The following is a 27861-nucleotide window of genomic DNA, read 5'->3' on the forward strand; positions in this document are numbered from 1 at the left end:
CACACACACACACACGTTTTTCTCTAACGTTTTTGGTGGAAGTTTGAATGTGGATGGATAATCTGAAAATGTGCAACGAAATTTATGACTTCCTATGATCTAACCACGTCATGTTGGACGTGGTTAGACAGTTGATCAGATTAATGGAAGAAGAGCGGTCAACTCTTTAACACCTCACATAGAGTTGAGTATTCCAGTAGCTTTCTCATATGGATGTTTCCTGAAAGCATCGATGCAAATCTTCACTCTAATGTCTAACTTTGTGGGGGGTTGGTGTGGAGAGCGGGGGTCGGGGGCGTATGTCATTTACATACACATTTGGGAACCATTACTACTTTATTTGTCCCCTAGCATCTTCTGAGAACCCTTCTTTTGGCCTGAAGCATGCGCATTTTACTCAAACAAAGGTTAAACTGACAGAGGAGCACATCTAAAGATATTCATCGATTGATTGATTTATCGTTATCTCTACAAGAATGGTAAAAAAAAAAAATGCTCATCACACCCAAAGTAACATCTTCAGATTGCTTCTTCCGTCCAACCAACAGTCCAAAAACCAAAAACGTTACATTTACTATCATAAAAGGCAAAGGAAATCAGCTTTTAAGAACCGGCACAGGCCAATGTTTGACATTTGTGGTGGAAAACTCGTAGAAACTCATGATCGGCGACTAATTTCCTTCCAATCCAGTACTTGATTAATCAGAAACATCATTACTCCTCATAAGATCATGAGGAAATTAAAGTAAATATCAATCTAATGCCACTTATCATTTAGTTAAGGCCATAACCACCTCACCCCCTTGGAGATAGTATGCCAACACGTGATTTAAAGCACAACCAGCATAAGGGGAAGTGTAAACTCACTTGTGTCCTCGTAAGCGCCGCAAACACACGAACCCTCAAAATCTACATTAGAGGACGTGAACGCACCATTTGGCGTCAGGTCAGCGCAAAGTCGCCCGGTGTGCTCGCCATAAACGCGCCATACGTCCGCGAAAAAGCAGGGTCAAAGGAGTACTCGGCCGTGTTTGGCGTCGGAGGGCTGTCTCAGGGAGATTTTGAAGTTGCCGCTGAATGGTGGCGGACGTGATAGGCTGAGAGGGCTGAAACTGGGGAAGAAAGGAGCTGCTCTCAGTCAGTAGAGCAGTGCCGCTGGAGAGCTCTCTCGTCGAACGCTAGGCTCCAGCTAGAGAAGAGAAAAGACAAGACGTGACACCTAACGTTTTTATTTTTTAATGTCTATTTATTAATCCCTCGTCGCGTCGTCGCCCCGTCAGATCAAGATGTAACTCCGCCGACGACCCACCTCAAAGCATATTCATGTATTTGAAAAGAGCCGGGAGCGAGTGCGCAGAGACGAGAAGCCGAGCCGCTCTGGCGAATGGAACTTATTGTTGTGCATTTGTTTTGACTATGTTATCCCCGAGTGAGTTTGGCTCCGGTCCGTCTCTCTCCGTCGTCGACCCTTGAATTATTTTTGGGATTTATCGTTCGAATAGTTTAAAAGGAGGAGGTGGGGGGGCAAAGAAACAAACCCGAAGGAAGGATTCTGCAAAGCCAGCGAGCTTTTCCTTTACAGAGCCGGGGATTTAAAAAATCGTCGCTTGGTGTTGGTGGTGGTGCTCCGGGAGAGGCGAGAGGCAAAGAAAGAAAATTCATGTGGCCATTCTCTCTATAGCCAAAACATTTTTTGGGGATTGCATAATGAGCAAGGAAAGACCTAAGAGGAATATCATTCAGAAGAAATACGTAAGTACAATTTTTTTTTTTGCCCTTAATTTGCTCTCGAACACGGCGTGGCTCGATTCAAGTTTGCCTTCGATGGGGAAATGCATAAACTTTCATCACGGGCTGTGAAGGTTACCATCAGCCGAGCTTGTGTGTGTGTGTGTTTGTGCTCATTTAGGGGGCCAGATATGCTTTTTTTTTTTTTTTCTCCTTTTTTTTTTTTCTCCTTTTTTTTTTTAAAGGGTACGGGGGTTGTAAGTTACCTCAACGTGTTAGCAATTACAGCGGGCTCTTTCTTATTTAAAGAGACAGCAATGTTTATTCGCTGTCTGTGTTGCAGCGTTTCTTCGACATCAGACATGTTTGAGGCTATCTGAACATCGGGTGCTCGCGGAGGAGGAGGAGGATGATGATGGGGGGGGGGGACTGCTTCGCTCGGGTTTTTTTTTTTATTGCTTGACCCGTTTTGAACGCGTGATGGTGGGGATGCACGGTGCACCCTGGCTATGTGATAAAGCTATAAAGGTTTTTTTTTTAATGTAAAGCAAAGTGTCTCCAGAAAAAAAGAGGCTTTTGTTCGCCCCCCCCCCTTTCCCTTCCTAGTCAGAGAGCCGCGAAGACAAGCCTGTCGGCCATGGCTCAGCTATTTCGGCTTCCATTTCGTCCCATGCTGTGCATTTTTTTTTTCTGTCTCGAAGCCTCCCACCTCCTCAGTGTGACTCCTGTTCTTATATGTTGAGTTCATGGTTTTTTAATGTTGCTCCTCGTTGTGGGAGGCGACATGTTTCGCGGGACTGTTGTGGCTCTTTAATTCTCTCCATAAACAGTGAGAGGGGGGGGAAAGGGGGTCATGCAATTCAGCATATTCTGTCCAATTTCCAGCACTTGGAAACGTTGCGGGGCTTGTTGTTATGCGGTTGTCTCCGCTAGCAGCCCTCCTCTTTCTGTTTTTTGAATGGACAAGTCCGCCAGGGTCACAGTCATTTCGCAGGTCTCCGTGTGACCTCTGCGAACGAGCAGATATTGCAGCAGCCCGCTGAGATAACTCCATTTTTTTTTATATGCAATACTACCGGGAGGGGGGGGATTATCTTACAAGCGTTTGGGTCTCGTCCCTCCCGCTACCGAATCCACATTAAACCCGCACATTACGGCGGTGTGCGTGCGGTTTGAGCAGCAGTGTTTCAAGTGCGAGCCAGTCCTTCTTTCTCTCTTTTTTTTTTTTTTTTTTAAAGAGGCTGTGTTCAGTCGCATTGCAGAGGCTCATGTATGAAGCGATGGCAAGAAGCAACCATTTTCTTTCTGCAAGTAACGCTGGTGGTGAATTTATGAGGAAGGGGGCTGCCGAGAAGAACATAGTTGGCAGTCTAGGGCTTTTTAAAAATGAATGCCTCCCTCCGTGAAATGAAAAAACAAAGACTTTTGTGAATGTCTCCAGCGGATCACTCCACGAAGTTACCACGCGTCGGTTTTCTTCATGACGACTGACGACACGCCGGCCCGGCCTCTGTGTGTGTGTGTGTGTGTGCAGCTGTAAAGTTTGTTGCACTTGTTTGATGCATTTCCAGAGTCGCCGTCACGCGCTCTCACGCACACATTGTTGCGTTTAATTGCACGAGGCATATCATGTCTGTTAATGCTCTGAGGCTGGAGTCAGCAGCAGAGCTAAATCCACCCCCTGCACCACCCCCCACAACCCCCAACACAATCCAAACCAAACAACACGTGGAGTGTTTAAAAAAAAAAGAAAAAAAAAGAAAGTGTGTTAACTCATGCACACACTCTGGTTTCAGAGAACACACACACATTAGAGCAGACTTATCTGTGACTTTATTTTTGTGCTGAAAGTACATAAAGCCAAAAAAAGGGGGTCAGACTGAGCAACAGGTTTGTGGGAGCAATTAGAGGAAGAACACAAGGAGTGCTGCTCAGGCAGGCGTAAATCAACCGGGGCATTTTTTTTTTCTCTGTCTCTCCGATATAGAGAATTAAATGCACGTCATGTGAAATCAATTAAAGCATGAGCATAGGGTGTGTCTGCTAATAATAGTCTGAATAGGCTTTTTGGTGTCCTTGTGGTTTCGGCCTCATAATAACCCTGCTAAATGTGTGACCAAAGGGACGTAAGATAGATGTAGTGGATCACTTTGGTGTCTAAAATCCAGACAGTGCATACTATTGTCTGGTTCGGGAGGGGAAAAATCCCCTCTGTAAAAAAAAAAAAAAGAAATAAGAATGATGTCATTTTAACACATCTGTATGTCCTGTTATGGCAACATACATTTCTCACACGACATCTGATTAAATGTGTGAGCTTGAAGCTTTATTTGTTGGAGGGCAGTGCAAGTATGAGCAAGAGCCAAGAAGACAGACGAAGGTGCACTGTAGTTTTAGGGAAGACATTTTAATCAGAAGAGAAGAAGAGACATAACAAACTAAAAAAAAAACAAAATATCTTCGTTTTCTGACTGAGTAAACAAACTGTTGGACAACTCGGAGCTGACTTTTAAAATTCTGAATCATGATGGTGACCAGGCAGATTAAATTACATTAAAATACAGCTCAACCTTACTTAAATTACTATGTGTTTGGAAAAAAGTGGGTTCAATATTGCAGAGAAAACAAAGTTTGGGATTCTGTGATGCTGTTTGAGGAAGCAGGATGTGCTGGAGGATTGATGACTAACAGAAACAAAAGCCCCGATTTAAAATTAAGCCAGACGATGCCCGACAGTGGCTCCCTAAAATTAGAACATCTATATTTATTTTGTTCTACGACAGGATTGAGGAAAGGGCTCGTCTGTGTGAATGCACGATGCGGCGTGCATGTCTCTTTCCTATGCATGTGCGTCACACATCTGTCGTGTGTTTTCAGCAGCTGCAGTTGAGGCAGAAAGTTCTGCCCGGACCAAATAAGGCTCACAAACATGCATGTCTACAACAACCTGGAGGAGTCCAGATGCCTGCCCCCCCCCCCCAACCAAAGGCTTTGAGACAGGACTCTTAGCCCCTTACTGATCCACCCCTCCCCCCGCTCCTACTCCCCTTAATTAGCGTAAGACAATTATACATGCTTGGCTTAACCATTTCCCCTGAAACACGAGTGTGAGTTGTTACCCCCTCCACCCCCACCCTCTGCGCCCAACAAACACCGGCAATCTGAGGCCGATATTAAAATTCATCAGTCATAGAATGATTGGAAAAGGAGGATGAGTCCTTTAATAAAAGCAAACAAGGCAATTACCATTTTCTACTAGAACTGATAGCCGTCTGTGTGAATGCAACCAAGACGAAAAGCCAAATTGCCCTGTCAGTTTGTTACCCCCCCCCCCAAAGATGCTTCGTCACTAATGTCGGGTTCTATGACTCTGCAGGAGCGAGCAAACACAATTTCTCTCGCTGTGCTCATTAAGCTTATTTCAAAAAATACGAATATTTTAGGTTAATTTTCTTAATTTCCTGGTACTTTTCAAGATGGTGGTTGAGGGTCAGAACTGTGTAATGACTGAGGTAGCAAGCGCTAATGTGGGGCAGTGTTGTTCTGTCTAACGAAACATGACACATACTGTGTGTGTTTGTGTGTGTGTGTGTGTGTGTGAATGCGTGTAAGCGAGAATAGCAGGAGAGCAAGGCAGAGTGCAGCTCAGTGCAGCCAGGGCCATTTTGTGCAGAGTCTGCTCTTCCTGTAGGCCCCAGCTGGGGCTAGGCCTCTGATTCAAAGGTTGCGTGTGTGTGTTTGTGTGCACGCATGGTATGTGTGTGTGTGTGTGTGTGTGTGGGACAAGCACAGCTGCTGCAGGGGCCTTTACAAATGTAAAGAGGCTGTCAGTGTTTGTTTCATCAGGCGCACAACTGATGAGGGCCAAGTTGAAAATCCATTGCACTGTGAGTGTGTGCGTTGAGCGTGCACAAAAAGAGGAAACAAAAATAGAGAGCGGGGGCAGAGTGGGGAGTGCAAAGGCACAGACTCTCCCCCCTCTTCTCCTCCTTTTCCTCTCTTTATCTCCCTGTCTCTCTGTCTCTGTCTCGCTCTCGTTCTTGGGCTGTCCAAATGAAATGTGGGCCTCATGTAGGACCATGAAGAGAGGGTCACGGGGTTGTTTTTTCACCGTGCCTGAGCCTCAATGCGCTTCATTTAACCTTATGTTTCAATGCAAATTATTCTTTCATAAGCTCCCTTCTCCTCACGTGTGCAACATGGCAGGGTTCACTTTGCAACCTCCCCGTCACTATGGATACGGGGGGAAACCAAAGTGTACGGTGGCAAAAGCGACATTTTTACTGCCTGTTTATTTGACCACGTTCACTATGATTACGCTCCACGTGGCACCTGTGAAAGGCGCTATGGTGAACGAAAACAGCGCTTTCCATACGTGCGCGTTCATTTTCCAAGACAGGGTTTTTTTTTTTTTTTTTTTTATGAATGTAAAGTGTTGAGTCTGAACCCAGCAGGATGCAGCAGGGATAGCCTTGAACAAAAGGAAAGAGATGATGATGATGATGATGATGATACTTCTTCACTTAAGAATAACATCTCAGGGCTTTATTGTTTTTATTCACCAATGGGGAAGGATCAGAGCAGGCCTACTTTGATTTTGCTGCCAAACGGTATCAGCGTGGCATAAAAGTACGTGCCAATAATATAAAAAGTCCTCGTGAAGATTGCCAGCAATTTACACACAGTGGAAAATAACTGAGAACAAAGCAGGAGTTTGTGAAAACGTAAGGCATATTCTATACATGACACCATTTCCAAGGAAGAGGAAAAACACCACACATAACAAGCATTATTTTCTCCTTGCGTCTCAGTGACGATTGTCAGGTAATTGAACATTTGCCCAAGTTCAGTTTAGAGCTGGGAGGAAGCGGTCCTTCCCACGCTGCAGGCTCGTCCCTTTGGCCTCGTCTGTCCTCTCACGGGGCCCGGCGACTCGACGATCGCTGCCAGAAATAATTTTCAGGGAGTGAAGTTGGCTCACTCGACCTCTTTTAATTCGGTCTTATTTATTTATGTATTTATTAAGTTTGTGCTGAAATGAGGAGCCCTGTTATTTTTTCCTCTTTTTTTCTTTTTTCCCCCCCTTTTAAATAAAGTCGGCTTTGCCAACAGAGAGTTTACTGCATCATTACAGGCGCTCTGTGAGCTGCCGGCTTCAATTTGGACCAGCGATGGATGCTCAGCAGCCAAATGCATCACCACTGGGCTCTTTTCTCCGGCGTAAATCCACATTCCCTCTTTACTGTCACTGCCTTCCTCTTCTTCTCTTGCATTTGTTTTTTTTTCCCCTCTTTTTTTTTTTTTTTTTTTTTTACAGTATTATGTCACACACACGGCACAAACTCCTGTTATGCAACATGACCTTTTCTCTTATCAGCTGTTGACATTGAGCACAGTCCCCGCCTCTCTCTCACACATACACGGAGACAAAGGTCTTAAGGTGTGCAGCTGCAGTCAGTAGGTGAGATAAACCGGTTTTTAATGCCGACCATGCGTGGTGTTGTGGTTATCAGCAGCGCACGATGTTTTAAGAGAAATGACGTAAAACTGGGTGTGACGGTCTTTGTTATATCTGTCTTATGCCTGTGTAGGTGTGTTTTTACAGCATATGCTCCAGTCGTTGGACACCAGGCATGGCTGGACTCAGTGTAGTGGTGGACAGCCAATGCAAGCAGGGGCATGTGTGAGTGTGTGTGTATGTGTGTCACGTAGACCACGTGCGTTCCCTCCGTGCGCGTCTTCATTCTGCCGAGTGATTTATATCCTCCTGCTCCTGTGGTTTGGATGGATACGGGGGGGGGCGGGGGGAGTGAGACAGCTGGTCAGGCCCTGAGAGGGTGTGTGTGTGCGCATGCTCTCCCATGCATGTGTGTTGCGTGTGTGTGAATGAGTGAGTGGTTGCCACAGCTTATCCGTTCAGGATCCCTATGAAGCTGAATCAACACTTTAGCTTTGTCTTTGGTATGGCCTTGTGGGCTGTATGGGGCCCCATGAAGGACATTCAGCAATAGTAGATTGAAAAGAAAATAATGAACTCAATTATTTATTTATTTTAAGCTTGGTGTATCTTTAAGCATCTGTCAATAAATATTTTTTTTTAGAAAAAACCTACAAAACAATCTTCAGGTGCCTTTTTGTTTCTAGCACAAATTTCAGCTTACCCCCTCGGCTTCCCTTTAAGCTCTGAAATCGGAGGCATTAGGGTTGTTTTTCATCCTTTTTTGAATCACCAAGCTATTGAAGCTTTGTCCGGCATTAGCTTTTAATGACTATTATGTACATCTCCTAGACAACCTCTTGACCGATCTCTGCTCAACTCGGCTCCCCACTCGTCATCTCGGCTACATCAGTTTAATAAACACTCCTTACATTTTCATCCTGTGGTCAATCCCATCTGATCCCCTATTGTGACACCGTCGTCTTTACACATCCAGTGAATTAAGCCTCGGGGGATGAAGCAGCAGAGCGGAGGCTCAGTTGGTATCGATCCTCCATTACTCCCTCTCTTTCTGCCCGGGAATACCACCGTTGCACTGTCAAACATATGCCAGAAAGACTCTGTAGGCAACAATGAAAAAGAAATTCTCAAAGACGAAATTTAAAACTAAGAAATGTTTATTTTTTTTCTGTACCTGAATAAGCAAACTGTTCTCAGAGGAAAATTAGGTCCCCGGATCACAGTTTGAAGCTAGAAAGGTGGCAGGGTCCGCCATACATAAACAAAGTAAAACAGTATAAAACTTTGTTGTCCTTTAAGGTAAGCACAGTCATAGAAGATCTACATAGTGAAACTTTTAACAAAATGATATGTGCTGATCATACTGTCTGTCATCAGATTTCAGTGCGGGAATATCAGTGTACATTCATAAATGTTTCCTGTTGCGCGTTACGACCTCACAAATCGAGTGCAGCCATCTATGAATCATTCTTTTTATAATGGAGCAGTTTGTTTCTTCCTGCCAACGAGCCACTGGACACTCTATTCAGGTCCTCTCTGGCACGGCACTGCCTTGGCCCCTGAATCGCGCTCTCATTTAATCTCTCACGAGGGCATTTTCCTGTGCTAACTTTTTTTTTTTTTTTCATGTATTGAATTATCATTATCCCCCCTTTTTTTCACAACAGTCATTCGTGGCTCTCCAACATGCATGGTTGGCTGTGGAACGGTGACCTCCCTTCCGTTAAAGCGCTCTCGAACGCAACCCTTTTTCGCTGAGCATTTGGCCCCTTGCGAGGGAGGCCTTAATTCAGGGTGGCAGCCCCCTCCCTCCCCACCCTAACCAGGGGAGTAATGAGCCAGTGGAGCACAGTGGCTGGGTGACCACTGTTGCAGCCTAATCTCTACTTCTCAGCCCGCGCTGAACGATAAAAAAAAAAAGAGTTGATGTAGTGAAGGTGCAAAGAGAATTTCATACAAAGTTTATTGATTCAAGGCAGAGTCTTAAGATATCTTTTGGTTTTTGAGTGCTTTAGAGGAAAATGACTGGTTAAGGAAAAGGCGTTAACTGCATCTGGCGCTTGCTCGAACCAATTCCGCCCGCCAAACTTTATTTGGAGGATGGACAAGTGCAGGTTGTAATGCTGAGGCGGCGGCTGCTGCTGAGTTGTCGGATGTGCTGGTTCCTGTGTCAGCTCTCATGTGAGAAAACGGGAGGAATGAGAAGAAAGTGGTGGGTGGCTGAGGGCTGTAAGAGGCAGAATAAACTGTTTATTTGAGTCGCAGGTCAATATGCACGCATTCTGTTTGCGTCGATCCTACACCCCCGTCCTCCAGCCGCCATGACAAACACCCCCCCCCCCCCAATCTTGTCCTGTAATAGAATACTTAGTGGATCTCTCTTCCCCCCCCCCCCCCGGTTTTATCTCTCTCACCTCCTCCTTCCTCTCAACTCATTTGCTCTATATCTCAGCACAGCTACAAAGAGAGGAAAGAGGCGTCAGGAGCTTTCTGTGGAAAGTGCTGGAGAGGGGACGGAAGAAGTAGACGGCGTACTTTCCCCTCGCCTCGACGCACGATCTGCTCCCTTGTCTTGTGTGTTCACATGTGATAATCATTTGCGCCAAACATCAGCCCGCGTAGCGACATGATTAGGTTGTCGGCAGTTTTCGCAGCTCTCATCTCCTCTCTCTGTGTCGCGCTCAGTCGGCATGTCGCATTCTTGCACCCGTTTTTTGTTTTGACTTGGTCTGACAAAGGAAATATTGGAATCCTCTCCAGGTTCATCTTACATAGCTGCGTGAGTTAACCCCCTCCATCACCACCCTGCCAAAGACACACACACAAACACACACAGACAGACACCCCGACACAATAATCATGCATGCACAGACATAATCTGGCCCTCTGGGGTTGTCGTTTTGAACTTGGTAAAACTTGTCCTTTTTAATGCCTTCGCAGAAATTGGATCTAAAGAGCCGTTGGACACACTTTCAGTGTTTTAATGTCTATTTTTTTCAGTTATTTATTGTCTAATTGTTAAGATGTGTTGTTTATATTAAATTGTATTCATTGTGATCTTATGTGAGGCACTCTGGGGCTGTCCTTGGGGTTGTTCTTATTTGTATCCCCATAAATGAAAAGCTGTATGAAAAACAGTGTGAACTGACAAGAGTCAGTACAGGGATATTGATTTTTCTATTCTTTTTTTTGCCTATTGATTTTTCTTTCTTTTTTTTTCTTTTTTTTTCTTTTAGCAGTAGGTGCTTTTTAAGTCTTTCCACAGAGGGAAGCAGAGTGTAAGTCAAAGGTATTGTTCCCCCCCTGTTTTTAACCTCTGCTCAATAGATGAGGGCTTTTATAATTCTCCCGGCTGCGCGATTTCCTCCAGGCCTCACAGCAGGGAGCTAGAGTGCAGGGTACACTGAGGGAAGGGCGCCAGAGTCTGGGCTGAATGTCTGGCCGGCCTCCCCTGGCCCTGGATCAAACATCACAAGGCCCAACCGAGGGGGGGGGGGGGGTGGCGAAGCCCTGGAAATCACAACCTGTGATCGTCAAGGAGAAGAAATCCAAGAGGATAGAAATAATCAAATTAGGCACCATCTCAAGTGGAATATCTACAGCGACGGTGGTAAAAAGCGAGGGCCTGTGTACAGATCTCTGTCAAAATAACTCGCTACTGATTGTATCCAGAAAAAGCAGAGAGGCTGACGCAGGCCTTTGCTGTTTTTAGATTCAATTGTTTGAGAATGTGGAAAGGAAATGAGATAACCACTGGTTGAATCCAAACCTGATGCTCACTTTCACACATTTGAAATGAGTAATGCAGGTGTTGGTTAGCACTTGAGAGCAAATCGAAACAAACTCTGAGTAGACATAATTTGTAAGCCATGTAGCTGGAAGTTGCCATGGTGACTGGACAGTATATCCCCCCGCTCCGACTGCTTTACTGTATTCTCTTTGCCTCTGTTGTTTGTGATGGGCATGTATGATTGGAGAGGTGGGGTAGGGGGGTAGTTATACCACCCACCCCCAGGTTTCTATAGAAACTGTCATGCTGACAAGGTTTCTGAGCAAGTCAAACATCTCTTCCTCTTTGTGTCAGAGCTCTTTCTCACGAGGGTGTGGAGCGAGATGAAGAGTGAAGTTAGATTTGTTGGTTGGAGCATCTGGTTCCTGGCTGCGTTCTGGGGAAGTTGCTAGATCGGTCTTGCAATCATGTGAGTCAGAGAAATCAAGTGCGAAACGGAGAAAATGCAGACAAGAAGGGAAATTTTGTCACTCTCTCTCTGTTATGTTTTTTCCTTAAAAACATAAATAGATGAAGAAATGTTCAGAACAGGGTTCATATTCAGTATTGAAAGTGTGGGAAATGTTTAATTTGATCAGATATGTTTTCATGGTTAGGAATACGCTTGATTTTAAATATAATCCTTTAAAACAAAAACAAGTTTATGTTGCAATTTTATTAATCTAGAATATCACTGACAATTAGAAATGATAAAGGCTTTGAGACTGGACATTTTTGTTTTAGGTCCCTTGGGGAAAAAAAAACCCTTTTTATTTTGACATTCATTTGTATTGCCTGTTCCGGGCATAGAAAATGTGCATTTTTGCTCGAACTCTTCCCTATTTAGTCATCTGGCTTTCGCGTATCATTCAGCTGTTGTGACGTCTATTCAGTAAGAAACTAGTAAGCTTTCACAATTTCCTGACAGTAGATCCGTTACCTTACCATTATCGACAGTCGTTTTCAGTTTGACAAAAACACCCCCGCCGCTCAGTTAGTGAAATCAGGAGTGGAATTTCATATTACTCATACCGTTTAGTCATATGTGGCGGTTGTTTGTAATTCTGTCTTAAATTCTTGTCGCGTTCCGGAGCGGAGAGCCGATTCCTGAACGCATTATGTGTGTTATGTGTCACGCACAGAATAAAAGATGGGAATCAATAAAACATACAACATAAAACAAATGTCACAAAAGAAGTTGTAGATGTAGATCTGCTTTACTGTTTTTTTTTTTCATCACAGCAACTAATGTGAGTCATATATACAGCTCCTGCATCTACGACGTTATAATCAGTCTGAATGTCTTGTACACGTTAGTCGGCACCAAACCACTTGAAACTGTCAAAGTGTCAGTTCACCAGATATCACACAAAACAATTTTCCCCCACCCCTTGTGGTAACTATCTGTGCAGATGGTTTCACTTTTATCTGCTGAGGTTTCACTGGGTGATCGTCCAAAACACAACTGTCCGCAGCTAGTTTGAAGATTATGCGGGTAGAGAGGGACACTGCAGCAATAAGCAGCTACAGAAACAGAGTTTTTTTCTGATTTTAAACTTTCGGTGCTTTGAGCAGCACAGCACAGGTTAAATGAATGAATGGCGGCTGACCGATTAATCGATTGGTTGATACCATCAGTCAGTATTGGCCTGTCACTCATGCATTAGAGACGCATATCGTACGGGAGTGTATGTTGTCCATTATGCCCCGATATGAAAACCTCTTTTTTTTTTTTTTCAGCGCAAATGATCGCATCCAACAGATTAACCGTGTGTTGTGAAGACACTGGTTGGAAAAATGTAGTCATGAATGAAATGTCAAGTCTTTCCAGGAAAAGCTGTACGAATGACATCAAGCATTGGCCGCAAATTCGGGTGGGCTGCATGTGTGACTTTGAAGGGAGGGTTTTGAGGTCAGTCGTATCGCACGGTGGATCACTGATAACTGTTTCAGAACAACTTTACAACACAAGGTGTGTAAGCGTGAGAAACCCGAACCCAATCTATCTTTACACCGACAACATCATTAATGGATTCATTCGAAAGGCTGAGTCAGACAGAATGTATCCAGTAATTAACTCATCTTGATTCGTAGATGACTACCAGCTCCCCAAGTGACTCAGTAACAAACCAATTCATTCCGTTCATATCGCACCCGGACCTGCCACACCGTGCAGCTCGGGCTTTGACTTTTTTTCTATCTTCCTCTCTGTCCTGAATTCATTTATTTCGCTTCCTGCGCAGGCTCCCTTTGAGGTCAATTACCAGTGATGGTCTGCAATATAGTACATGTGTGGGTCTCTCTCTCTCTGTCTCTTTTCTGGGGGTTGCTAGCTACACTGACGCCTCCTAATCGCCCCTCATGAATCACCTTCATTCCTCATCCCCACTGTACCAACGCCATTATTCACCTCTTTCTCACACTCTTTTGCCTTTCCAGTCCACCTCCGTCTGCTCTACCTGTTCCAAGGCTTTCCTTCACCGTGTCTTCTCCTGCCGTCTCGCACCTTCTCTCGCTGCCCTGTACTCCCCCTTTTTCCTCAGGCCCCCTTTAGGCCTCCGAGACTTTACCATTGTGCGCGATGCTGTGAGCGAGCGGATCGAGGGGTGGGGTGGGGTGAGGTACGAGGGGGTTTTGTCCCAAGCTGCGAGGTGAAAATCATTTCTTAATTGCCTCTTGTCTTTTTTTTTTTTTTTGTGCCAGCGGTTGTGCCAGGGAATGGACTCCTGGGCCTAACACTACAACTCCCTAAGCAGAGGAACTCCCTTGCCTAAGCCCTGGCTTTGTTTCATAACGTTCTCTGGCTACAGTGTAATCTGCAGTCGTACAGCAACACACACACACACACACACACACACACACACACACACACACACACACACACACACACACACACACACACACACACACACACAACAGAGGCTTTAAAAAGGCTTAAGATGTTGGACACAGCAGAATACAGAGAAAATAGGCTTTGGATGTTGCACTATGAGGTCTAGGTGAATTGTAAATGAGCCGTTGTGCTGCATTGTAAATTGAGTGTGCTTCAGTATGACGCGCGCTACGTGTCGTTTGGCAGTTGGAATATCTTCTCGCAGTAATTTCCAATATCGTCCGGGATCCTGTCGAACATTTGGTGCCGTTTGCTGCTTTCGTTCAGTGCTTTTAATCTAACATATTTTGCACTGTGGACAAAAAAAAGTTTGTGTATATTTCGTACAACAGCAGCTTGGCTCTCACCAGAACCTCTTCCAGCTGTCCCAACACTGGTATCTGCGGGACTGTTTTGTAAGATGCACAAATACTCTCGTCGTTAACAGCTCCTCTATGATGTTTCTTTTGTCTTTCTATTTGAATTAATGTTCAAAATCCAGATGTGGTAGGTTGCGCAAAGATATCCCTCTAAACAAAGCTCTTTTGGATATAGATCCTGAAACGCAACATTTTACTTGATAGTTATTCTGTCTTTCTGTCATCATTTTCATACTGGAGCAAAAAAAGAATGTGTGTCAGCTGTGCGCTCAGCTCATTTGACCCATTTCATTGCACCTCATGACACGGGTTCATTTTTGATTGTGTGGCTCAGAGACTGATCCTCAGCAGTCTGCACGAGTCAGTAACTCACTTACATTTAACCATCTGTAACATTAAAGCATTAGCTCTAATCAAAGTGGAACAGACACTGGCCCACGTTAGTGTTTATCACGGAGACAGGATGAACCCACGTCATTGTGACGATCTCAAATAGGGGTACTAATGTGACTGCGGTCATGCCCTGTTCCTGCCTTTCCCATAGGCGGAGGGCTGCGGTGGCTTCCATCAACCACCAGCCTAACTGGTAATCTTATCTCTCTGACAATCTGCATTTGGCTGAGCCTGCTGCCGGTTAACCCTTTACAGGTCACAGCACAGACGTGGTTTGTCTTTGGTCCCCAGAGGTGCAACACTGTATGCTGAGAGGAAGTGTTGTCATCTGGGGTTGAAACTTTGGCTCGTTGATTGACAAGTCACATTCTGCTTAGACATGTAGGGAGCTTATCTCTCTCTCTGTCAACTCATAAAGTGGATGTATGAATTCCATAGCTAGTTGCCTGAGTCTGCTCACTCTGTGCAGCACAGTCAAAGACATGCAGCCCCTGACGATCTCCATAAAATCTGAGACCCCCCCTCCCCCCCAGTCTGTCTCGCTCCCACTCCCCTTTAATTTTACCCGGCCACAATATCCTACCTAGACGGTGATTGTTGTTTTTCGATGCCGGAGCGGCTTGTAACATAATCATTTAGTCTCCCTCCCGTGGTTCTGGCAGGCTGCACGCTGAAATCTACCCACTGCTCATTTTTATGGGAGGGAATTTGTTGTAGCCACTGCAACGGCTGCTGGCTCACCTTTTTTACGCCATATTTACCCGTCTGGATGGATATCTCCCCGGCAAAACATTTGAGAGGTGACACATGTTATATACACATTTAATATACCCCAGAGGTCACGCTTGTGAATTTGATTAGCACGGCTGAAATATGATTGTTGTGATATCGAGTGACTTGGCCTATATTGAATTTTTAATATGTGTCGACTTCGGCTTATGTGACATTCCATTTCTCCTGATCAGTGTTGCTGGAAGTGGAGCAGCAGAATGGTTTGGTCCCTCGTTGCATCGGATTAGGATAGTTGTATGTGACAACTAAAGGGCTTGTTTATAAGGTTAACACGGAACCCTCCTGTTGGTATCACTACTAGATATAAAAAAAAAAGGTTGTAAAGGTGATCACAGGACTGTTTTTCACTCCTCTGTGCTGACGACAGCTGACATTGGAGGCATTATCTTTTCAGGTTTTCCATCCATCCCATTCTCTTGTACAGGATATTTCAAAACCACGCTGATTGAATTTCATCAGATTTGGCACAAATGTCCACTTGGACTCAAGGATGAGCTGATTGGATTTTGGTGGTCATGGGTCACTGTGGCATCAGAATGTTCAGCTTAAATTCTGTTCTAGTCATTATTCAACGTTGTTTTGACAGCAGAAGGAACATTTGTGATCGTATTTCACATGTGGTTGGATACTGACTTGGTGACGCTAATCTTGGGTGTCCATTTTTTTGGACTGTGGTGACTGAATAAATCCTCTGTGCTGCCAGGTTGAAGATGGAGCATGTGAGGCATCCTAGTCCACCACAAGCTCATTGGTTTTGGTGATATCAAGCTGCAGGTGTTTGTGGTTGCACCATGTGAAGAAGCCCTCAACCAGTCCCCTGTACTGCTCTGTGAGAATAGTCTCTAAGTGAAGACAGCAGGTCTATCCCCAAAGATTTACTAGAATCATACATGTTAATACAGTGTTAACTTTAATTTATCCCAAAAATACACTCAATACGAGGGGCGTCACGCTGCATTGCTCCGGAATCGATAAACATCGATTCAGTGATCAATGATCCGATGCAATCAATTCCAAGTGAAAACATCAATCCATCCTTTGAGTGTGCGCCCTCATTTTGAAATCCCCCTGGCAAGTCTGCATCACCACGTCTGTCAAAGTGCACCTCCATCCTAAACATTTAAACACCGCTAGCACCAGACGGATGATGGCAAGCAGCCAAGAACGAGACGATGAGGATATTTACAGGAGAAGTCTGTGAATCTTAAACAGCAGAAATCTACTCGTATCAATTGCAGGCGCCTAAGATGAATCAAAACTAAATCCTATCGTGGCAGACTGTTGCATCGCTGTCCAAAAGAAAATCAATTTAATACGGTATTGTGACGAAACTGATGATTAACACCGCTGCTTAATACATTTTAATGACATTTCCCACGTCTTCCACTCATACCTTTAGTCTGTGAGTCTGGTTGGCCGAGGAACACAGCCGTACCACAGTAAAAGTTTACTCAGGTCAGGCTTGTTCACCTTGAATGAGTCTCTACAGGATTCAGCAGAGCAGTTAAGCTGCGTGCATATCATTTCGAGTGGGGCTAGTGGCCAAGGTGGCATTGTGGGAAATGAAAGCTGCCTGTGTGCTCAGCAGTCCCGCCATTCCCTCCTGTTGGTTCCTGCCTTTGCCTCAATTTCCTTTTGTCTTTGTCATGTTCCTGTGAACTTCAACAGTTCACATGTCATGAGAATCATACAGCGACACACTAAAACCATATAAATAAACACTCACGCAGCCCTAGATCTTTTATACACTTGTCTTGGTATTACATCTGCAGCACGAGCTAAATCCCATTGATTACTCCCTTTGCTCGTGTCGCGGGCCAGGCAACCGTATGAGGGGGGGTGGACCCTGATCGATTTAGGGGGGCCCCGAGCTGCACAGGGGCCCTGTAACATGACAGGGATTAGATATTTATTATGTCAGGCCCGGAGTGAGCTGTTGACACGGGGCCCAGAATTCCTCGCTGTGCTTGTGGTTGCAAGATCATATGTTTAAATCTATTTTCATGCAACCCCGAAGAGTTAGAGAGGTAGATTTTCATGCGCAAAATGTTTTCGGCTTTTAATTTATCTTCCCATTTCTCGACTGAGAAATGTCTGAATGCGCCTGAATTGCAGATATCCTTGTCAGCGCAGTTTATCATTCTGTCCCCTCATTAGTGAAAAGCTTGCCATGAAAAAAAAGTGTGCGTTTTTTGTTTTTTTTTCTCTGCAACACAAGAGCACCAAAAGATCTTGTGGGAGAACTGGATAAGTCCCTTGTAAATGGGTCTAGTGCTCGGCGGCGGGCTTGCATATTATTTCCATAAACGAGGGTGTTGATGTATGAATAACTTGTCAAATGGATTGATTTATGAAGGCGGGTGTCACTCACTGGTGGGGTTTATTCTGAGCGTGCCCGACCTCACCCATCAGCGTCTGGCTGACTGACTGGCTGATTGAATGACTGCCTGACTGATAACCAGTGCAAGGTATCGAGTTCTGTCCACCTCCACGGCCTTCCTTTTTTCCCTGTTCATCACTGTAGCTCAGCTTTTTGGTGGAGTGTTCATTGTTTTTGTCTAATGAGAGGAGAAAGACATCGTTCTTATGCAAGACTTGACCTACCCTTATATGCAAAAATGTTCTGCATCACAAGGAAGTGAATCGATATCCATTGACGAGCTGCAATGCCTTTTCCCCTCTATGTCGCTTTGTCCCTTTTCTGTGCCTTCTCCCTCTCCTTTTGTATTGCTCTAGCTGGTAGGTGTTATCAATGCAGCTATTGTCAGGGCTGAAAGAGCAGGGGGGCTCATGAGACCCCCTGACAATGGGCACATGCTTCCCCCTCTGTGGGCTTCCTGCGGGGTGTGTGTTTGTGTGTGTGTGTGATGGTTGGAGGACTGCGATAAGGCCTTTGTGTGTCTGGGAAGCACCCCCCCCCTTCATCGCGCATATATTCACCTGTTTTTAGCTGCAGGTGTTGATGGCACAAACGGGTACGATCAACCGGCAATGACTCCTTGACCGCGGCACCCTGTAACAAACGCACCACAGCTGCGCGATAATGTTACACTGCATCGATTTCACCAGAGACCTTAAATGTATCAAGTTCTGTCTGGAAACCACCTGAAATTCTGTGTTTAACCGGCATCTGTTGCGGAGGGTCCACCTGAATTCCTCTTAGGTTCAGAGTGTGAAGTCGTTACTTTTAAACTTCCTCAACAAAAACGAAGTGCAACTACTATTTCTGTGGCGATGAGAGATCTGTAAAGCAGAACTGTTGCGCTCGAGTTTGCAAAGTATGCCAGCGACTTGGACTGCATTCGTAGACTTATCCAAGAGATGCTCATCTTGACTGAATCTGCTGTGAAGAAAAAAAAAATGTCATCTCTGAAAGGAGCTGCCTTAAGTGAGGCAGCAGAGACGGCATGTCAAGGTCGTTTTTTCGGTCGAAACGCTGTGAACAGAGATGATGTGGCGAGCTTAAAAGGGATCTCTCACTGTCATCAGAGGACAAATTGAAGATGTGATCTTACAAAATGCTAAAAATGATACTCTTGGCGCTGGGTGTCTGAAGGTTTAAAAGGTCCCTGTGTGATTATGAGTCTCCAGACAGCTTCCTGCCTCTCATTTTTACTCCCATTCTATTACTCTCATGCACACAAACACGCAGACAAGATGGCTACTTGAGGCTGTTAACACCTCCAGTCTACAGAAGGGGGCCCCTTTTTTTTTGTTGCCGTCTCCTCGCCACAGGAAAGATGGAGGGGGTGGGGTGGGTGGGCTGTGAGGTTAGAGCCCCCTCTTGATCCTATACGCTCACATCATGCAAACAGCTTTATTGCAGAGTTTATGTTGAGTGTGTGAGTGTGCCACAGCGTTTGCCTCAGAGTGACAGTAAAGAAGTAGGTCAGCAGAGAGACCCCGTTCAACCCGAGCTGAGCCGCTCGTGTGTGTGTGTGTGTGTGTGTGTGTGTGCACATTCGCTGTTGTGTGCGAGTGTGTGGGCATGTGTAGCACAGTGTGTAATTTGTTTCCTTCCGCCAGGAACCAGCCTGACCTCCCCCGGCTTCCACAGCATCAAGCAAGTGTGTGTGATTTTTGTGAGCGCGTGTGTGTTTGTGACGGCTGAAGCCCCGGCAGAGCTCTGTTCAATGTCGCTGTGAGCAACAGAGTCAGCAGTCATATGCAGACTGACAGCCGAGGCAGCGAGGCAGACGGAGAGAGCACTATTTTCGAGATTCAGAGAAAGACAGAAGGGCACTAGTACGAGAGCCGAGTAAAGAAGAAGAGAGGAAGAGGAGGAACTAAATGCCAGAGAGGGAGATATTGGATGAGTGAATTCTCTCCGTCTCTCACGCTCTCTCACTCATTTCACAGCACGCTGCTGTTGTTAGGGGACGGCTGAGCTGCTCCACCCCTTCCCCCCCTCTATGAGCCAATCCACTATCATATTCCTCCCCGTCCTGCTGTCTGATTGGTGCACTGTCTGAGCCAGTGAAATAAAATGGGATTGATGGGTAATCTGGGACCGGAGGTGGGGGAATAGGTGCAGGGGCTCGGGGCAGGGGTAAGGTAAGACTGACTTGGCCTGCGGGACAGAGATACAGGGCAAAGATAACACCATGGCAGTGCTGTCACGTTACAGTACAGTGTTCCAAATGTGCAGGGTTGAATTTCCACCATTTTCAGGTCAGTCGCAAAAAGTGGCCACTGGATAGAAGCTTATATTTTGCTGCATGAATGCCAAACATGACCTCCGTGGCCTTGATGATGTCTCCCCAGCGCCACGAAGGTTGGAGGTTAACTACCTCTTCTCACACGTGCTTCCCTTTTTTAATACCGGAAGAAAAGGGAAGCTAGGGAAATTAATTGTAGTCACATCTAGTAAAATATATCTTGCAAAATGTGGGACTTCTGGAAGAGTTGCTTGGGTGTGTGTGTATATATAGAGAGAGAACTGACTAATGCAAGTGCCTTGGCAGAGGGGAAAAGCCAGGGCTGCACTGCCTCCCCCCTGGGTATTGTCATGGCCCTGAATGGCTAATGGGAAGTGAAACCAGAGCTGGAGATTGCTCCGTAATGGCTGCTGAGCTATGTCCTTGGGTATGTTGTACGCTATACAAGAGCTGCATTTTGTTGAACCATGTTTGCATGTTTAGCAGGGTTTGTAAAGGCAAGAGGAAACATGAAATGTAAGCAACCACAAGTTTTGAAATGCGCTAGCTTCATCTGGTGTGTATAGATGTCAGAATATGCAGTGACCAATCCTGTGTACGTGCATTTTATTTAGATGCTGACCGTAGATTTCTCTCTGTGTACATGATGGTTGATTTGAACACAAACACGCAGTAAAGCCACATGTTAACAACACTGTGCTCCGAGTGGTTCTGGTTCTGAGCATGCTAACAACGGCCTTCCATCGTCACTCCTTCTCCGCGTACCACTTGAACCCATTCTCCCTCGCTTTCTTTAAGATCCCATAAGCGTCCAAATGAATATAGATGAGCCGAGAGATCGGCACGTGTTCAAATCAATGGCCTGCCAAATGCAATAAAAACTGCTGCTCGCTACCAGTTGCCGTCAATGCGACATTGATTCGGAAACGCACCCGTTTCTTTGAGGCTACGTACTCGCCCTCTTCTTGAGTGACGTCAGCTCAAGAAAACTCTGAATATATGTTATCTGGGTCTGTGTCTGCTAACTTGCAAGGATTAAACTCACAATGGCAAGAAGTTGTTGTCTTTCAGTTTTATGCTTCCCTGAAACCTTCTCTGTGTGTGTGTGTCTGTGTGTGTCTGTGTGTGTGTGTTTCAAGAATCCGGTCGACATTAGTACGATTTTGGCGCCTCTCAAATGTCAGAAAATGAAATGAAAACACGGCCCGTTCCTTTTACGCCATGATGTTTTCTTGACTGCAAGGTTTTCCATTACTGTCACTTCTGTTCAGGCAAATTTCTCATCATATCTGTACACTTCGTGCCCACACCCATTACTCAGGCACACATACACAGAAAAGCAGCAAAAATCCCCATGTTTTGGGTAACTGGGAACACATCAGAGAAGCTGTGCATCATCTTGTCTCACAAAGGAGTCTCGTCTCTTTCGACTTGTTTCTGAAATGACTTGGCTGCCACAAGCCACAAACTTTCACACCCCAAAGAGGAGAAAGTCTGTGGTGTGTTTAAGCGCCATCCCGTAAGAGCCGGCACCCTCTACCGTTTTATTGTTTTGGTTTTTTTTTTTTTTGCCAAAACCTGAAGGAATTATAAAGGGTGAGTCAACGGTCCAGCGACTCTGAATAAGCCCAGCAGATAAACAGGCCCCAAGTTAATTATTCAAACCAGCAGGGGAGATGCCTGGCACGCAAACATGCACAGGGTTTCCCCAGGGACAGTGCAGGGGCCTCCTGTTCGGCCTCCTGTGGTTTGGCCATGCACAATAGTGTTACTTTAAATATCAATGCTCATGTTTGTACGACTGGAAGATGTTCAACTTGTCTTCCAAAATGTGTGTTTTTCCAAGATGCAACTGAAAAGCTACAGTATATTTATTTTAAGTCAGATAATCACGCAAAAAAAAAAAAACCCCAAAAAAAACATTATTTTCAGCTTATTTTTAAAAAAAATTTTTTAGTCATCGTCTTTACACTCTCCCCTGCCACAGCTCCTCCTCGACTGCGCTGACAGGAAGACTACCTGATTTCAGATTAGTTTCATTATGACACAACTTGCAAGAAAAAGCCTCCCATCACCAATAAACACGAAGAAGTTAGAGAGGGGAAAATCTTTGATATGTCACCGCTGGTTTTCCAAAATGTAATCACATCCACGTCCTCTTGCTTTTGGTCCACTCAGCTCTACGGTGCTACGTGCGATTGCCAGGAAACGGATTCCACGTAACTTCTTCGTGATTTGAGCTCATACGGCACAGTTCTTATCCAGTCAATTAGCGTCATGCAACGTGACTTTAACCATGCACTGCTGTACATGGTCACACTGTTTTACAGCAGCAGTTAGTAACAGAACCTGACATTTGCCCCAGTATGGTGCTACTGTCTTTGATCCCACTTACCCGTGCATAACAAAAGAGAACTGGCACCATGCTGTGTCTATATAGCAAGCCACATCATTACGTCTCGTAGATGGTAATTTCAGAGAACTCGTGTTTGTGTATGCGAGGCAAAGTGAGTGACAGTGTGCGTAGGTGTGTGCGAGCAGGGAGGTAGAGTTTGTTTGAAACGGCAGGCCGTATTTGCTCTCACTGTATCGGCTTTCCATCGACACAGGAGCTATTCACTTTTGCCGGGAAAGTGGTGGATGTGACCCGGGTGGTAAATGGAGGTGTGGGAACCAGAGGGAAGGTTTTTTTTGTTTTTTTTTGCACGTAAATGCACTGACACATACTCCTCCATTGTGATGAGCAAAGATGAGATGATTCAAAGCCACACACTCGCACATTACTCCTCCGTTGTGATGAGCCGTGCTGATATCACAAAATGCTCAGTTGCACCAGAGAAGTAAGTGTGTGTGTGTGTGTGTGTGTGTGTGTGTGTGCGCTAAAGACAAAACACACCACCCAACTGTGATACCTGAAGCTGGGTTTTCACCCAAAGTACCTGGAACTGCTTTTGTAGAAATCAAAAGGTTCCTTTAGCACACTTTTGTCTGCGTTTCCGCTGCGGTCTAAGGACTCGCAACAGTGAGCAAAATTAGTCGGCTGACATTTTAGTGATTTTTCGGTCCACCTGTCATATGGTTCCCTCTGTGAGTCCATGCAGATTTGTCAAAGATCAATGGCCAGGAAATACACTGGTTTGCAGCTATAGATTTTTGTAAATGGTGGTGGAAATCAGGGAGGTTCAGCAAAAGCCCCAACCCCAAAGCACGTGTACATTTGGAATGTACTACCCCTCTGAGCCAGGACTTTTTCAGGGGTAAAATAATGTCCCCTGAACTTAATTTGGACCCTGGTCCCTGTGGTGGAAACACACTTACCCCCTTTCAACCAAAGTCATGGTGGCATCCTGGTCCGTAAGCAGGGGTTGTGCATGTACTTCATACACAGGAAGAGAGAAAATATGCTATTAAGACAATGCATGCTAAATTAACCTTGTTTTTTTTTTTTTTTAAATGTGTTGTTGGTGGACACATTCAGGCCGCAGTGGACAAAGGAAGTTAAGTCTATCAGTCCCAGCTTGGGTTGTCTTTGTGAAATTTGAATTGGCTGTGGTGTTGTCACAGAATGATTGACATCTGGTTCATAGCAAGGTGCGTTCATGTCTATTGGATACTAATGGCCAAAACAGCATGCTCATGTAGCGTATACAGTGTTGGTGTAGTGTGGATCGGGGACACGGCTCTTGTCCCTGCAGGCATGAGAGTGTATCTGTATCCGCTAGCCTAGCACCACGTGTAGGTGGCTGGCTGGCTCACAATGGCTTCAGTGTACCGGCCTCTCTCCTCACTGAGTCCTCACTGTACTCGCAGCTCACATGGAGAATTCCTGGATCTTTCTGACAGGATACCATCCCTCCCCCCACTTTCTGATGGTTCAGTGGGAAAGGGAACGCGAGAAGAGAGCGATCGCGAACCGGGGGGGAATCCTCACAATCGTCAAAATTCCTGCATCTCCCACTTGGCCTTTTTTTTTTTTTTTTTTACGGTGAAAAAACACAGCTCTCCTGCGATTCACATCACTCCGCAGAAAACGCAGGGGGATTGATTGTGTGGGAAAACAATCTTGGGAAGTGGAAGAGAAGAGGGGGCTGAAAAGAGAAGGCCTTTTTCATGTCGTGCATGCGGTTTGCGTGGCTATCGGGCTAGCCTGAGTTTAATCCGCTTCCTCGCCGCACAGACCCACCACTTACATGGAGATGGAGGAAGGCAGGGGGAAAAAAAAAACAGGCCTTTTAATTCAGCGGAGAGTGATTTTTAGCCTGGTGGTCGAGCTGCTGACTGACGTAGCCTGGCAGAGGAGAGAGAGAGTGAGGGAGGGCGGAATAAGTGGTGGGCATGGGGAGACGGAGGGGAGGAGGTGAGCGAGGGGGAGCAGGTGTGAGAGACGAAGGGAGAGAGGGAGAGAGAACAGATGTAGAGAGGAAGAGGGGAGGGAGAAGGAGAGAGATCAATGGCTGTTCCCTAAATAACGGATGTTTGGGGCGGCAGCTCTCTGGCCTGTCTTCCTCTGTGTGCAGACACCGGCAGTTAACCTGTCTCCAGCGCACAGGGCACGTCTCTGTGCGAGCTCACACACATCTAAACACACACTCGTTCACTCCCCTATGGCCCACTGTACTAATTCTGCCTCTTTTCCCGGTCGGTCTGGTTAGAGGCTGTGTTAGCTCCAGACTCCCAGACTGCCCCTCTGGTCAATAAATCCCCAGAGCCTCCTGGGAGTTGTGGTTTTAAAGGGCTAGAGTCACAGTCCCCCCCCCCCCCCCCCCCCACCCCCACCCAAAACACCCCTCCAATGCTCCTCCTTAGCCCCGACTCAGAGGGCGTGTAGAGTTCACACACAGCCTAGCAGCATGACAGTGATCTCAGCGTGTGAGAGAGTTTCTTAATGTGTCATTATTTCTTGTCTTTTCTTTTTTCTTTTTGTATTTCTCTCCGTCTTGTGAGATTCTCTCCTTTGCTTCCTCTCTGCTCAGACCAAATACTTCAGCCTCAGGATTCTCAGGAATGTCAGTGTGGAAGTCACTGCATAAACACACACACCTAATGCCACGTCATTGTCACCACAGCTCCCTCCTATTGATTTACTTCTCTCTCACTCCTTCCGTCAAATGTGAAATGAAAGGGACACGATAGATCAAGATTGATTTATTTTCTGCGGAGAAGAATGTGAACATTTTTCTTCCATGCCACGCCATGATTGATTGCTTTCAGTGACCCTTTGTCTCGGGCAGAAAGAGACGCGAGCGTGTACACGCCGGGCACACGGGTGTTAGGCTTTTAGGGCAGGATGAATGCACCGCAAATCATTTCTTGAACTCGTTCCTCCTGCTCAGCTGAGATAAGCATACGCATGCCGAAACTCACACGAGCAGGCATTTCATTGTCTTTACATGCTCTTGGCTGCTTCTTGCGGGGCGAAAATGTATGAACAACAGTCTGACGCGGAGGCCAATGCAAAGTGACATTTGAGTGGAAGATCCAATTTAAGTCATCGTATGAAGCCCTAAATGTGCTCTACCCTGCTGGAATGTGCTCCTCGGCTCTCTGGCACTTGACCAATTTCTGTGGGTGGGTGTGAGAGAGAGAGAGAGAGAGACGGAGAAAGAGAGAAAAAGCAGTCTTGAACATAACGAGGAGGAAGATGTGAGGGAGGATTGAGAGTTTCCTCTTCTGATAAGGAAGGCGGCATTATGTGGAATTAGGGAGTGGGGGTCGGAGGAATGGGGGTCATAGCTGGGTTAAATCAAGAATTCTCAATGTTGTGGGAGCGCAAGATAGATTTGGAATGGATTACTCGATCGCATCTAATGCCATTTATAGACAAAATTAGCATATATATGCAGGATTTCCTTAGTTGGCCTTTCTGTTTTTTTGTTTTTTTTCCCCCTGTGGTATCATGTTTTACATCATGAACAATGTCGACAATGAAAGACAATGTAACAGTGGTGGTTACTTTTTTGTCTTTTTACCTCAGGCCCTCCTCAAACTCACCGCCGACTGAATGATGTCTGCCGTCCGTGCTCAAAAATAAGCGTTTCCCCACCGTTGACATGCTTCCATCACTGCTGATCGGAGCTCTAGCCAATAAATACACTTAACTCCTGCAGAGTCGTTTGACCTGGGAATGACGGGGCTGATCATACCCTTTCATAACAAAAGTGGTTTGAGGTCTTTGGGTCTCTTGACACTCTCATACAGTGCAGCTGGAGACAGTTTTTGTTTTTTTGCTTCCATATTGTGACTCCCCCAGGTTTTGCCTTGTCCTAATGTTGAAGCAACGAGGGCAACTTTGAAGCTGGCAGCGGCGTGCATGACCGATGGAACGTCTTATTTTTCCTGCACAAAAACCTGTCAACTCTATTTCTCAGAGCTTGATGACAACATGCCCACGCAGCCACCATCAGCACAACTTTTTTTTTTTTTTTCTTTTCCCAGCACACTTGAAGCCGCTCTTTTTTTCGCTGATTCCAGCATACATTGCCTTTCCTGCGGCACACAAGCGTTTCCTCACCAGAAACCTCTTCTGGCTTTCATTAAATAATGACGCTGACATGAAAGAGTGATTCAGGGGATTCTGACTCAGACCTGGATTCAACCTCCTCCAACCCTCCTCCCCCCTTTCCTCTCTCCCTTCCCCCGGCCTTGCATCACCATAAGTCATTTTTCTGCGTGTGATGTTCTTTACAAGTGGAGCGGGTCACTGCGCCATGTCACTGACACACATTTGAGTCAGCTAAATGATTTCCTGCATGTGAGCGGCAGCTCCTGTGGCGCTGGAGACCTCAGGCTTTGTTGTGGGTTGTCGTGGTGGCGTCATTTTCCTGAGACAAACACGAGGAATCCCCTGGAGGTATTTCCCAGACACAGGGCACAGGCTGATGACGTAACGGTAACTCCGTGTCAGAAAGTTCTCCGGGGATGAACGTGAAACTCTGGCTTTGGTTAAATGTTTTCTGTTTTCATTATTATTAGCTCGGCGGTTTGTCTCTGTGGTTTGACCCACTCTTTATACAGTTTCCAAGCTTAAGACAGACAGCGATTATGGCCAGAAAAGGCTTATGATTGGGTGGGTGCGCCACAGCGGATGAGACGAGATGAATTCCATGGAAAGGAAGATACACAGCCATGGATTGTTTTTGTGATAGTAAACAGATTGTAATAGCTCGGTCTGGGGTGAATATCAAAGTGTCACTTGGGGTTCAGAGAGCTTCTGTCTCACGTAGATTGTCTGAGTCACAGCAACAACAGAGATGCCACCATTTATAAATCCCTTCCCTCACAGATTGCAGTTGACACACAGCCTCTCCTCTTCCCCCGGAGTACAGCCTCTTCTTACTCACCGGCGAAGCTACTGCGTACGTTGCGTAGGTCTCTAGCAGGGCTTCCGTGTTTCATTAAGAGCCCATTTGGCTGGAGCCATTTTGGAGACCCAGTAAAGTGACCGGACTATAAATCGAGGGGGTTTTAATGCGGTCGCGACGCCGTATGCAGTGTTTTTATGACAATATGCAGACAGCCTTGGGTTTAAGCTAGTGAGCTGGCCTCCCTGTCGCTATTCACCCACCCCAAGTCTTCCCCGGCACTTACACATCGTTCACCCGTCCATGATCCTCCGGTTATTTAGGTCTGTCTTTGAGCTTGCTTTGATCCTGTGTAGTAAACCCTACCCCCACCCCCTGCTGCACATGGCCGATGATTAAACAAAGGGTCATGGAGTTCGGTTGAGGAAGTTTGTGTGCGCGCATGCAAATTGTGTCTACGGGTCTGAGGGGATGTTGTTTAGCCTCGGGATGATAGGCCGGACGGGCTGT

The 27861-nt window shown here is 45.8% G+C and overlaps 1 protein-coding gene across 2 annotated transcripts in view; it reads left to right on the top strand.

Moving 5' to 3' along the window:
* Positions 1–941: 941 nt before the first annotated feature.
* The window catches only part of jarid2b (jumonji and AT-rich interaction domain containing 2b), a 112322-nt gene continuing 85402 nt past the window's right edge, over positions 942–27861 (top strand). Inside the window, exon 1 of one of the 2 annotated variants that reach the window (XM_030413138.1) lies at positions 942–1752. In XM_030413138.1, coding sequence (XP_030268998.1) covers positions 1708–1752 — 45 coding nt within the window. In that variant the 5' untranslated portion in view covers positions 942–1707. The remainder of the gene's footprint in view (positions 1753–27861) is intronic. The other variant, XM_030413140.1, reaches the window with a different exon arrangement.

This window comes from Sparus aurata, chromosome 3 (assembly GCF_900880675.1).
Source record: "Sparus aurata chromosome 3, fSpaAur1.1, whole genome shotgun sequence".
Classification (NCBI taxonomy): Eukaryota; Metazoa; Chordata; class Actinopteri; order Spariformes; family Sparidae; genus Sparus; species Sparus aurata.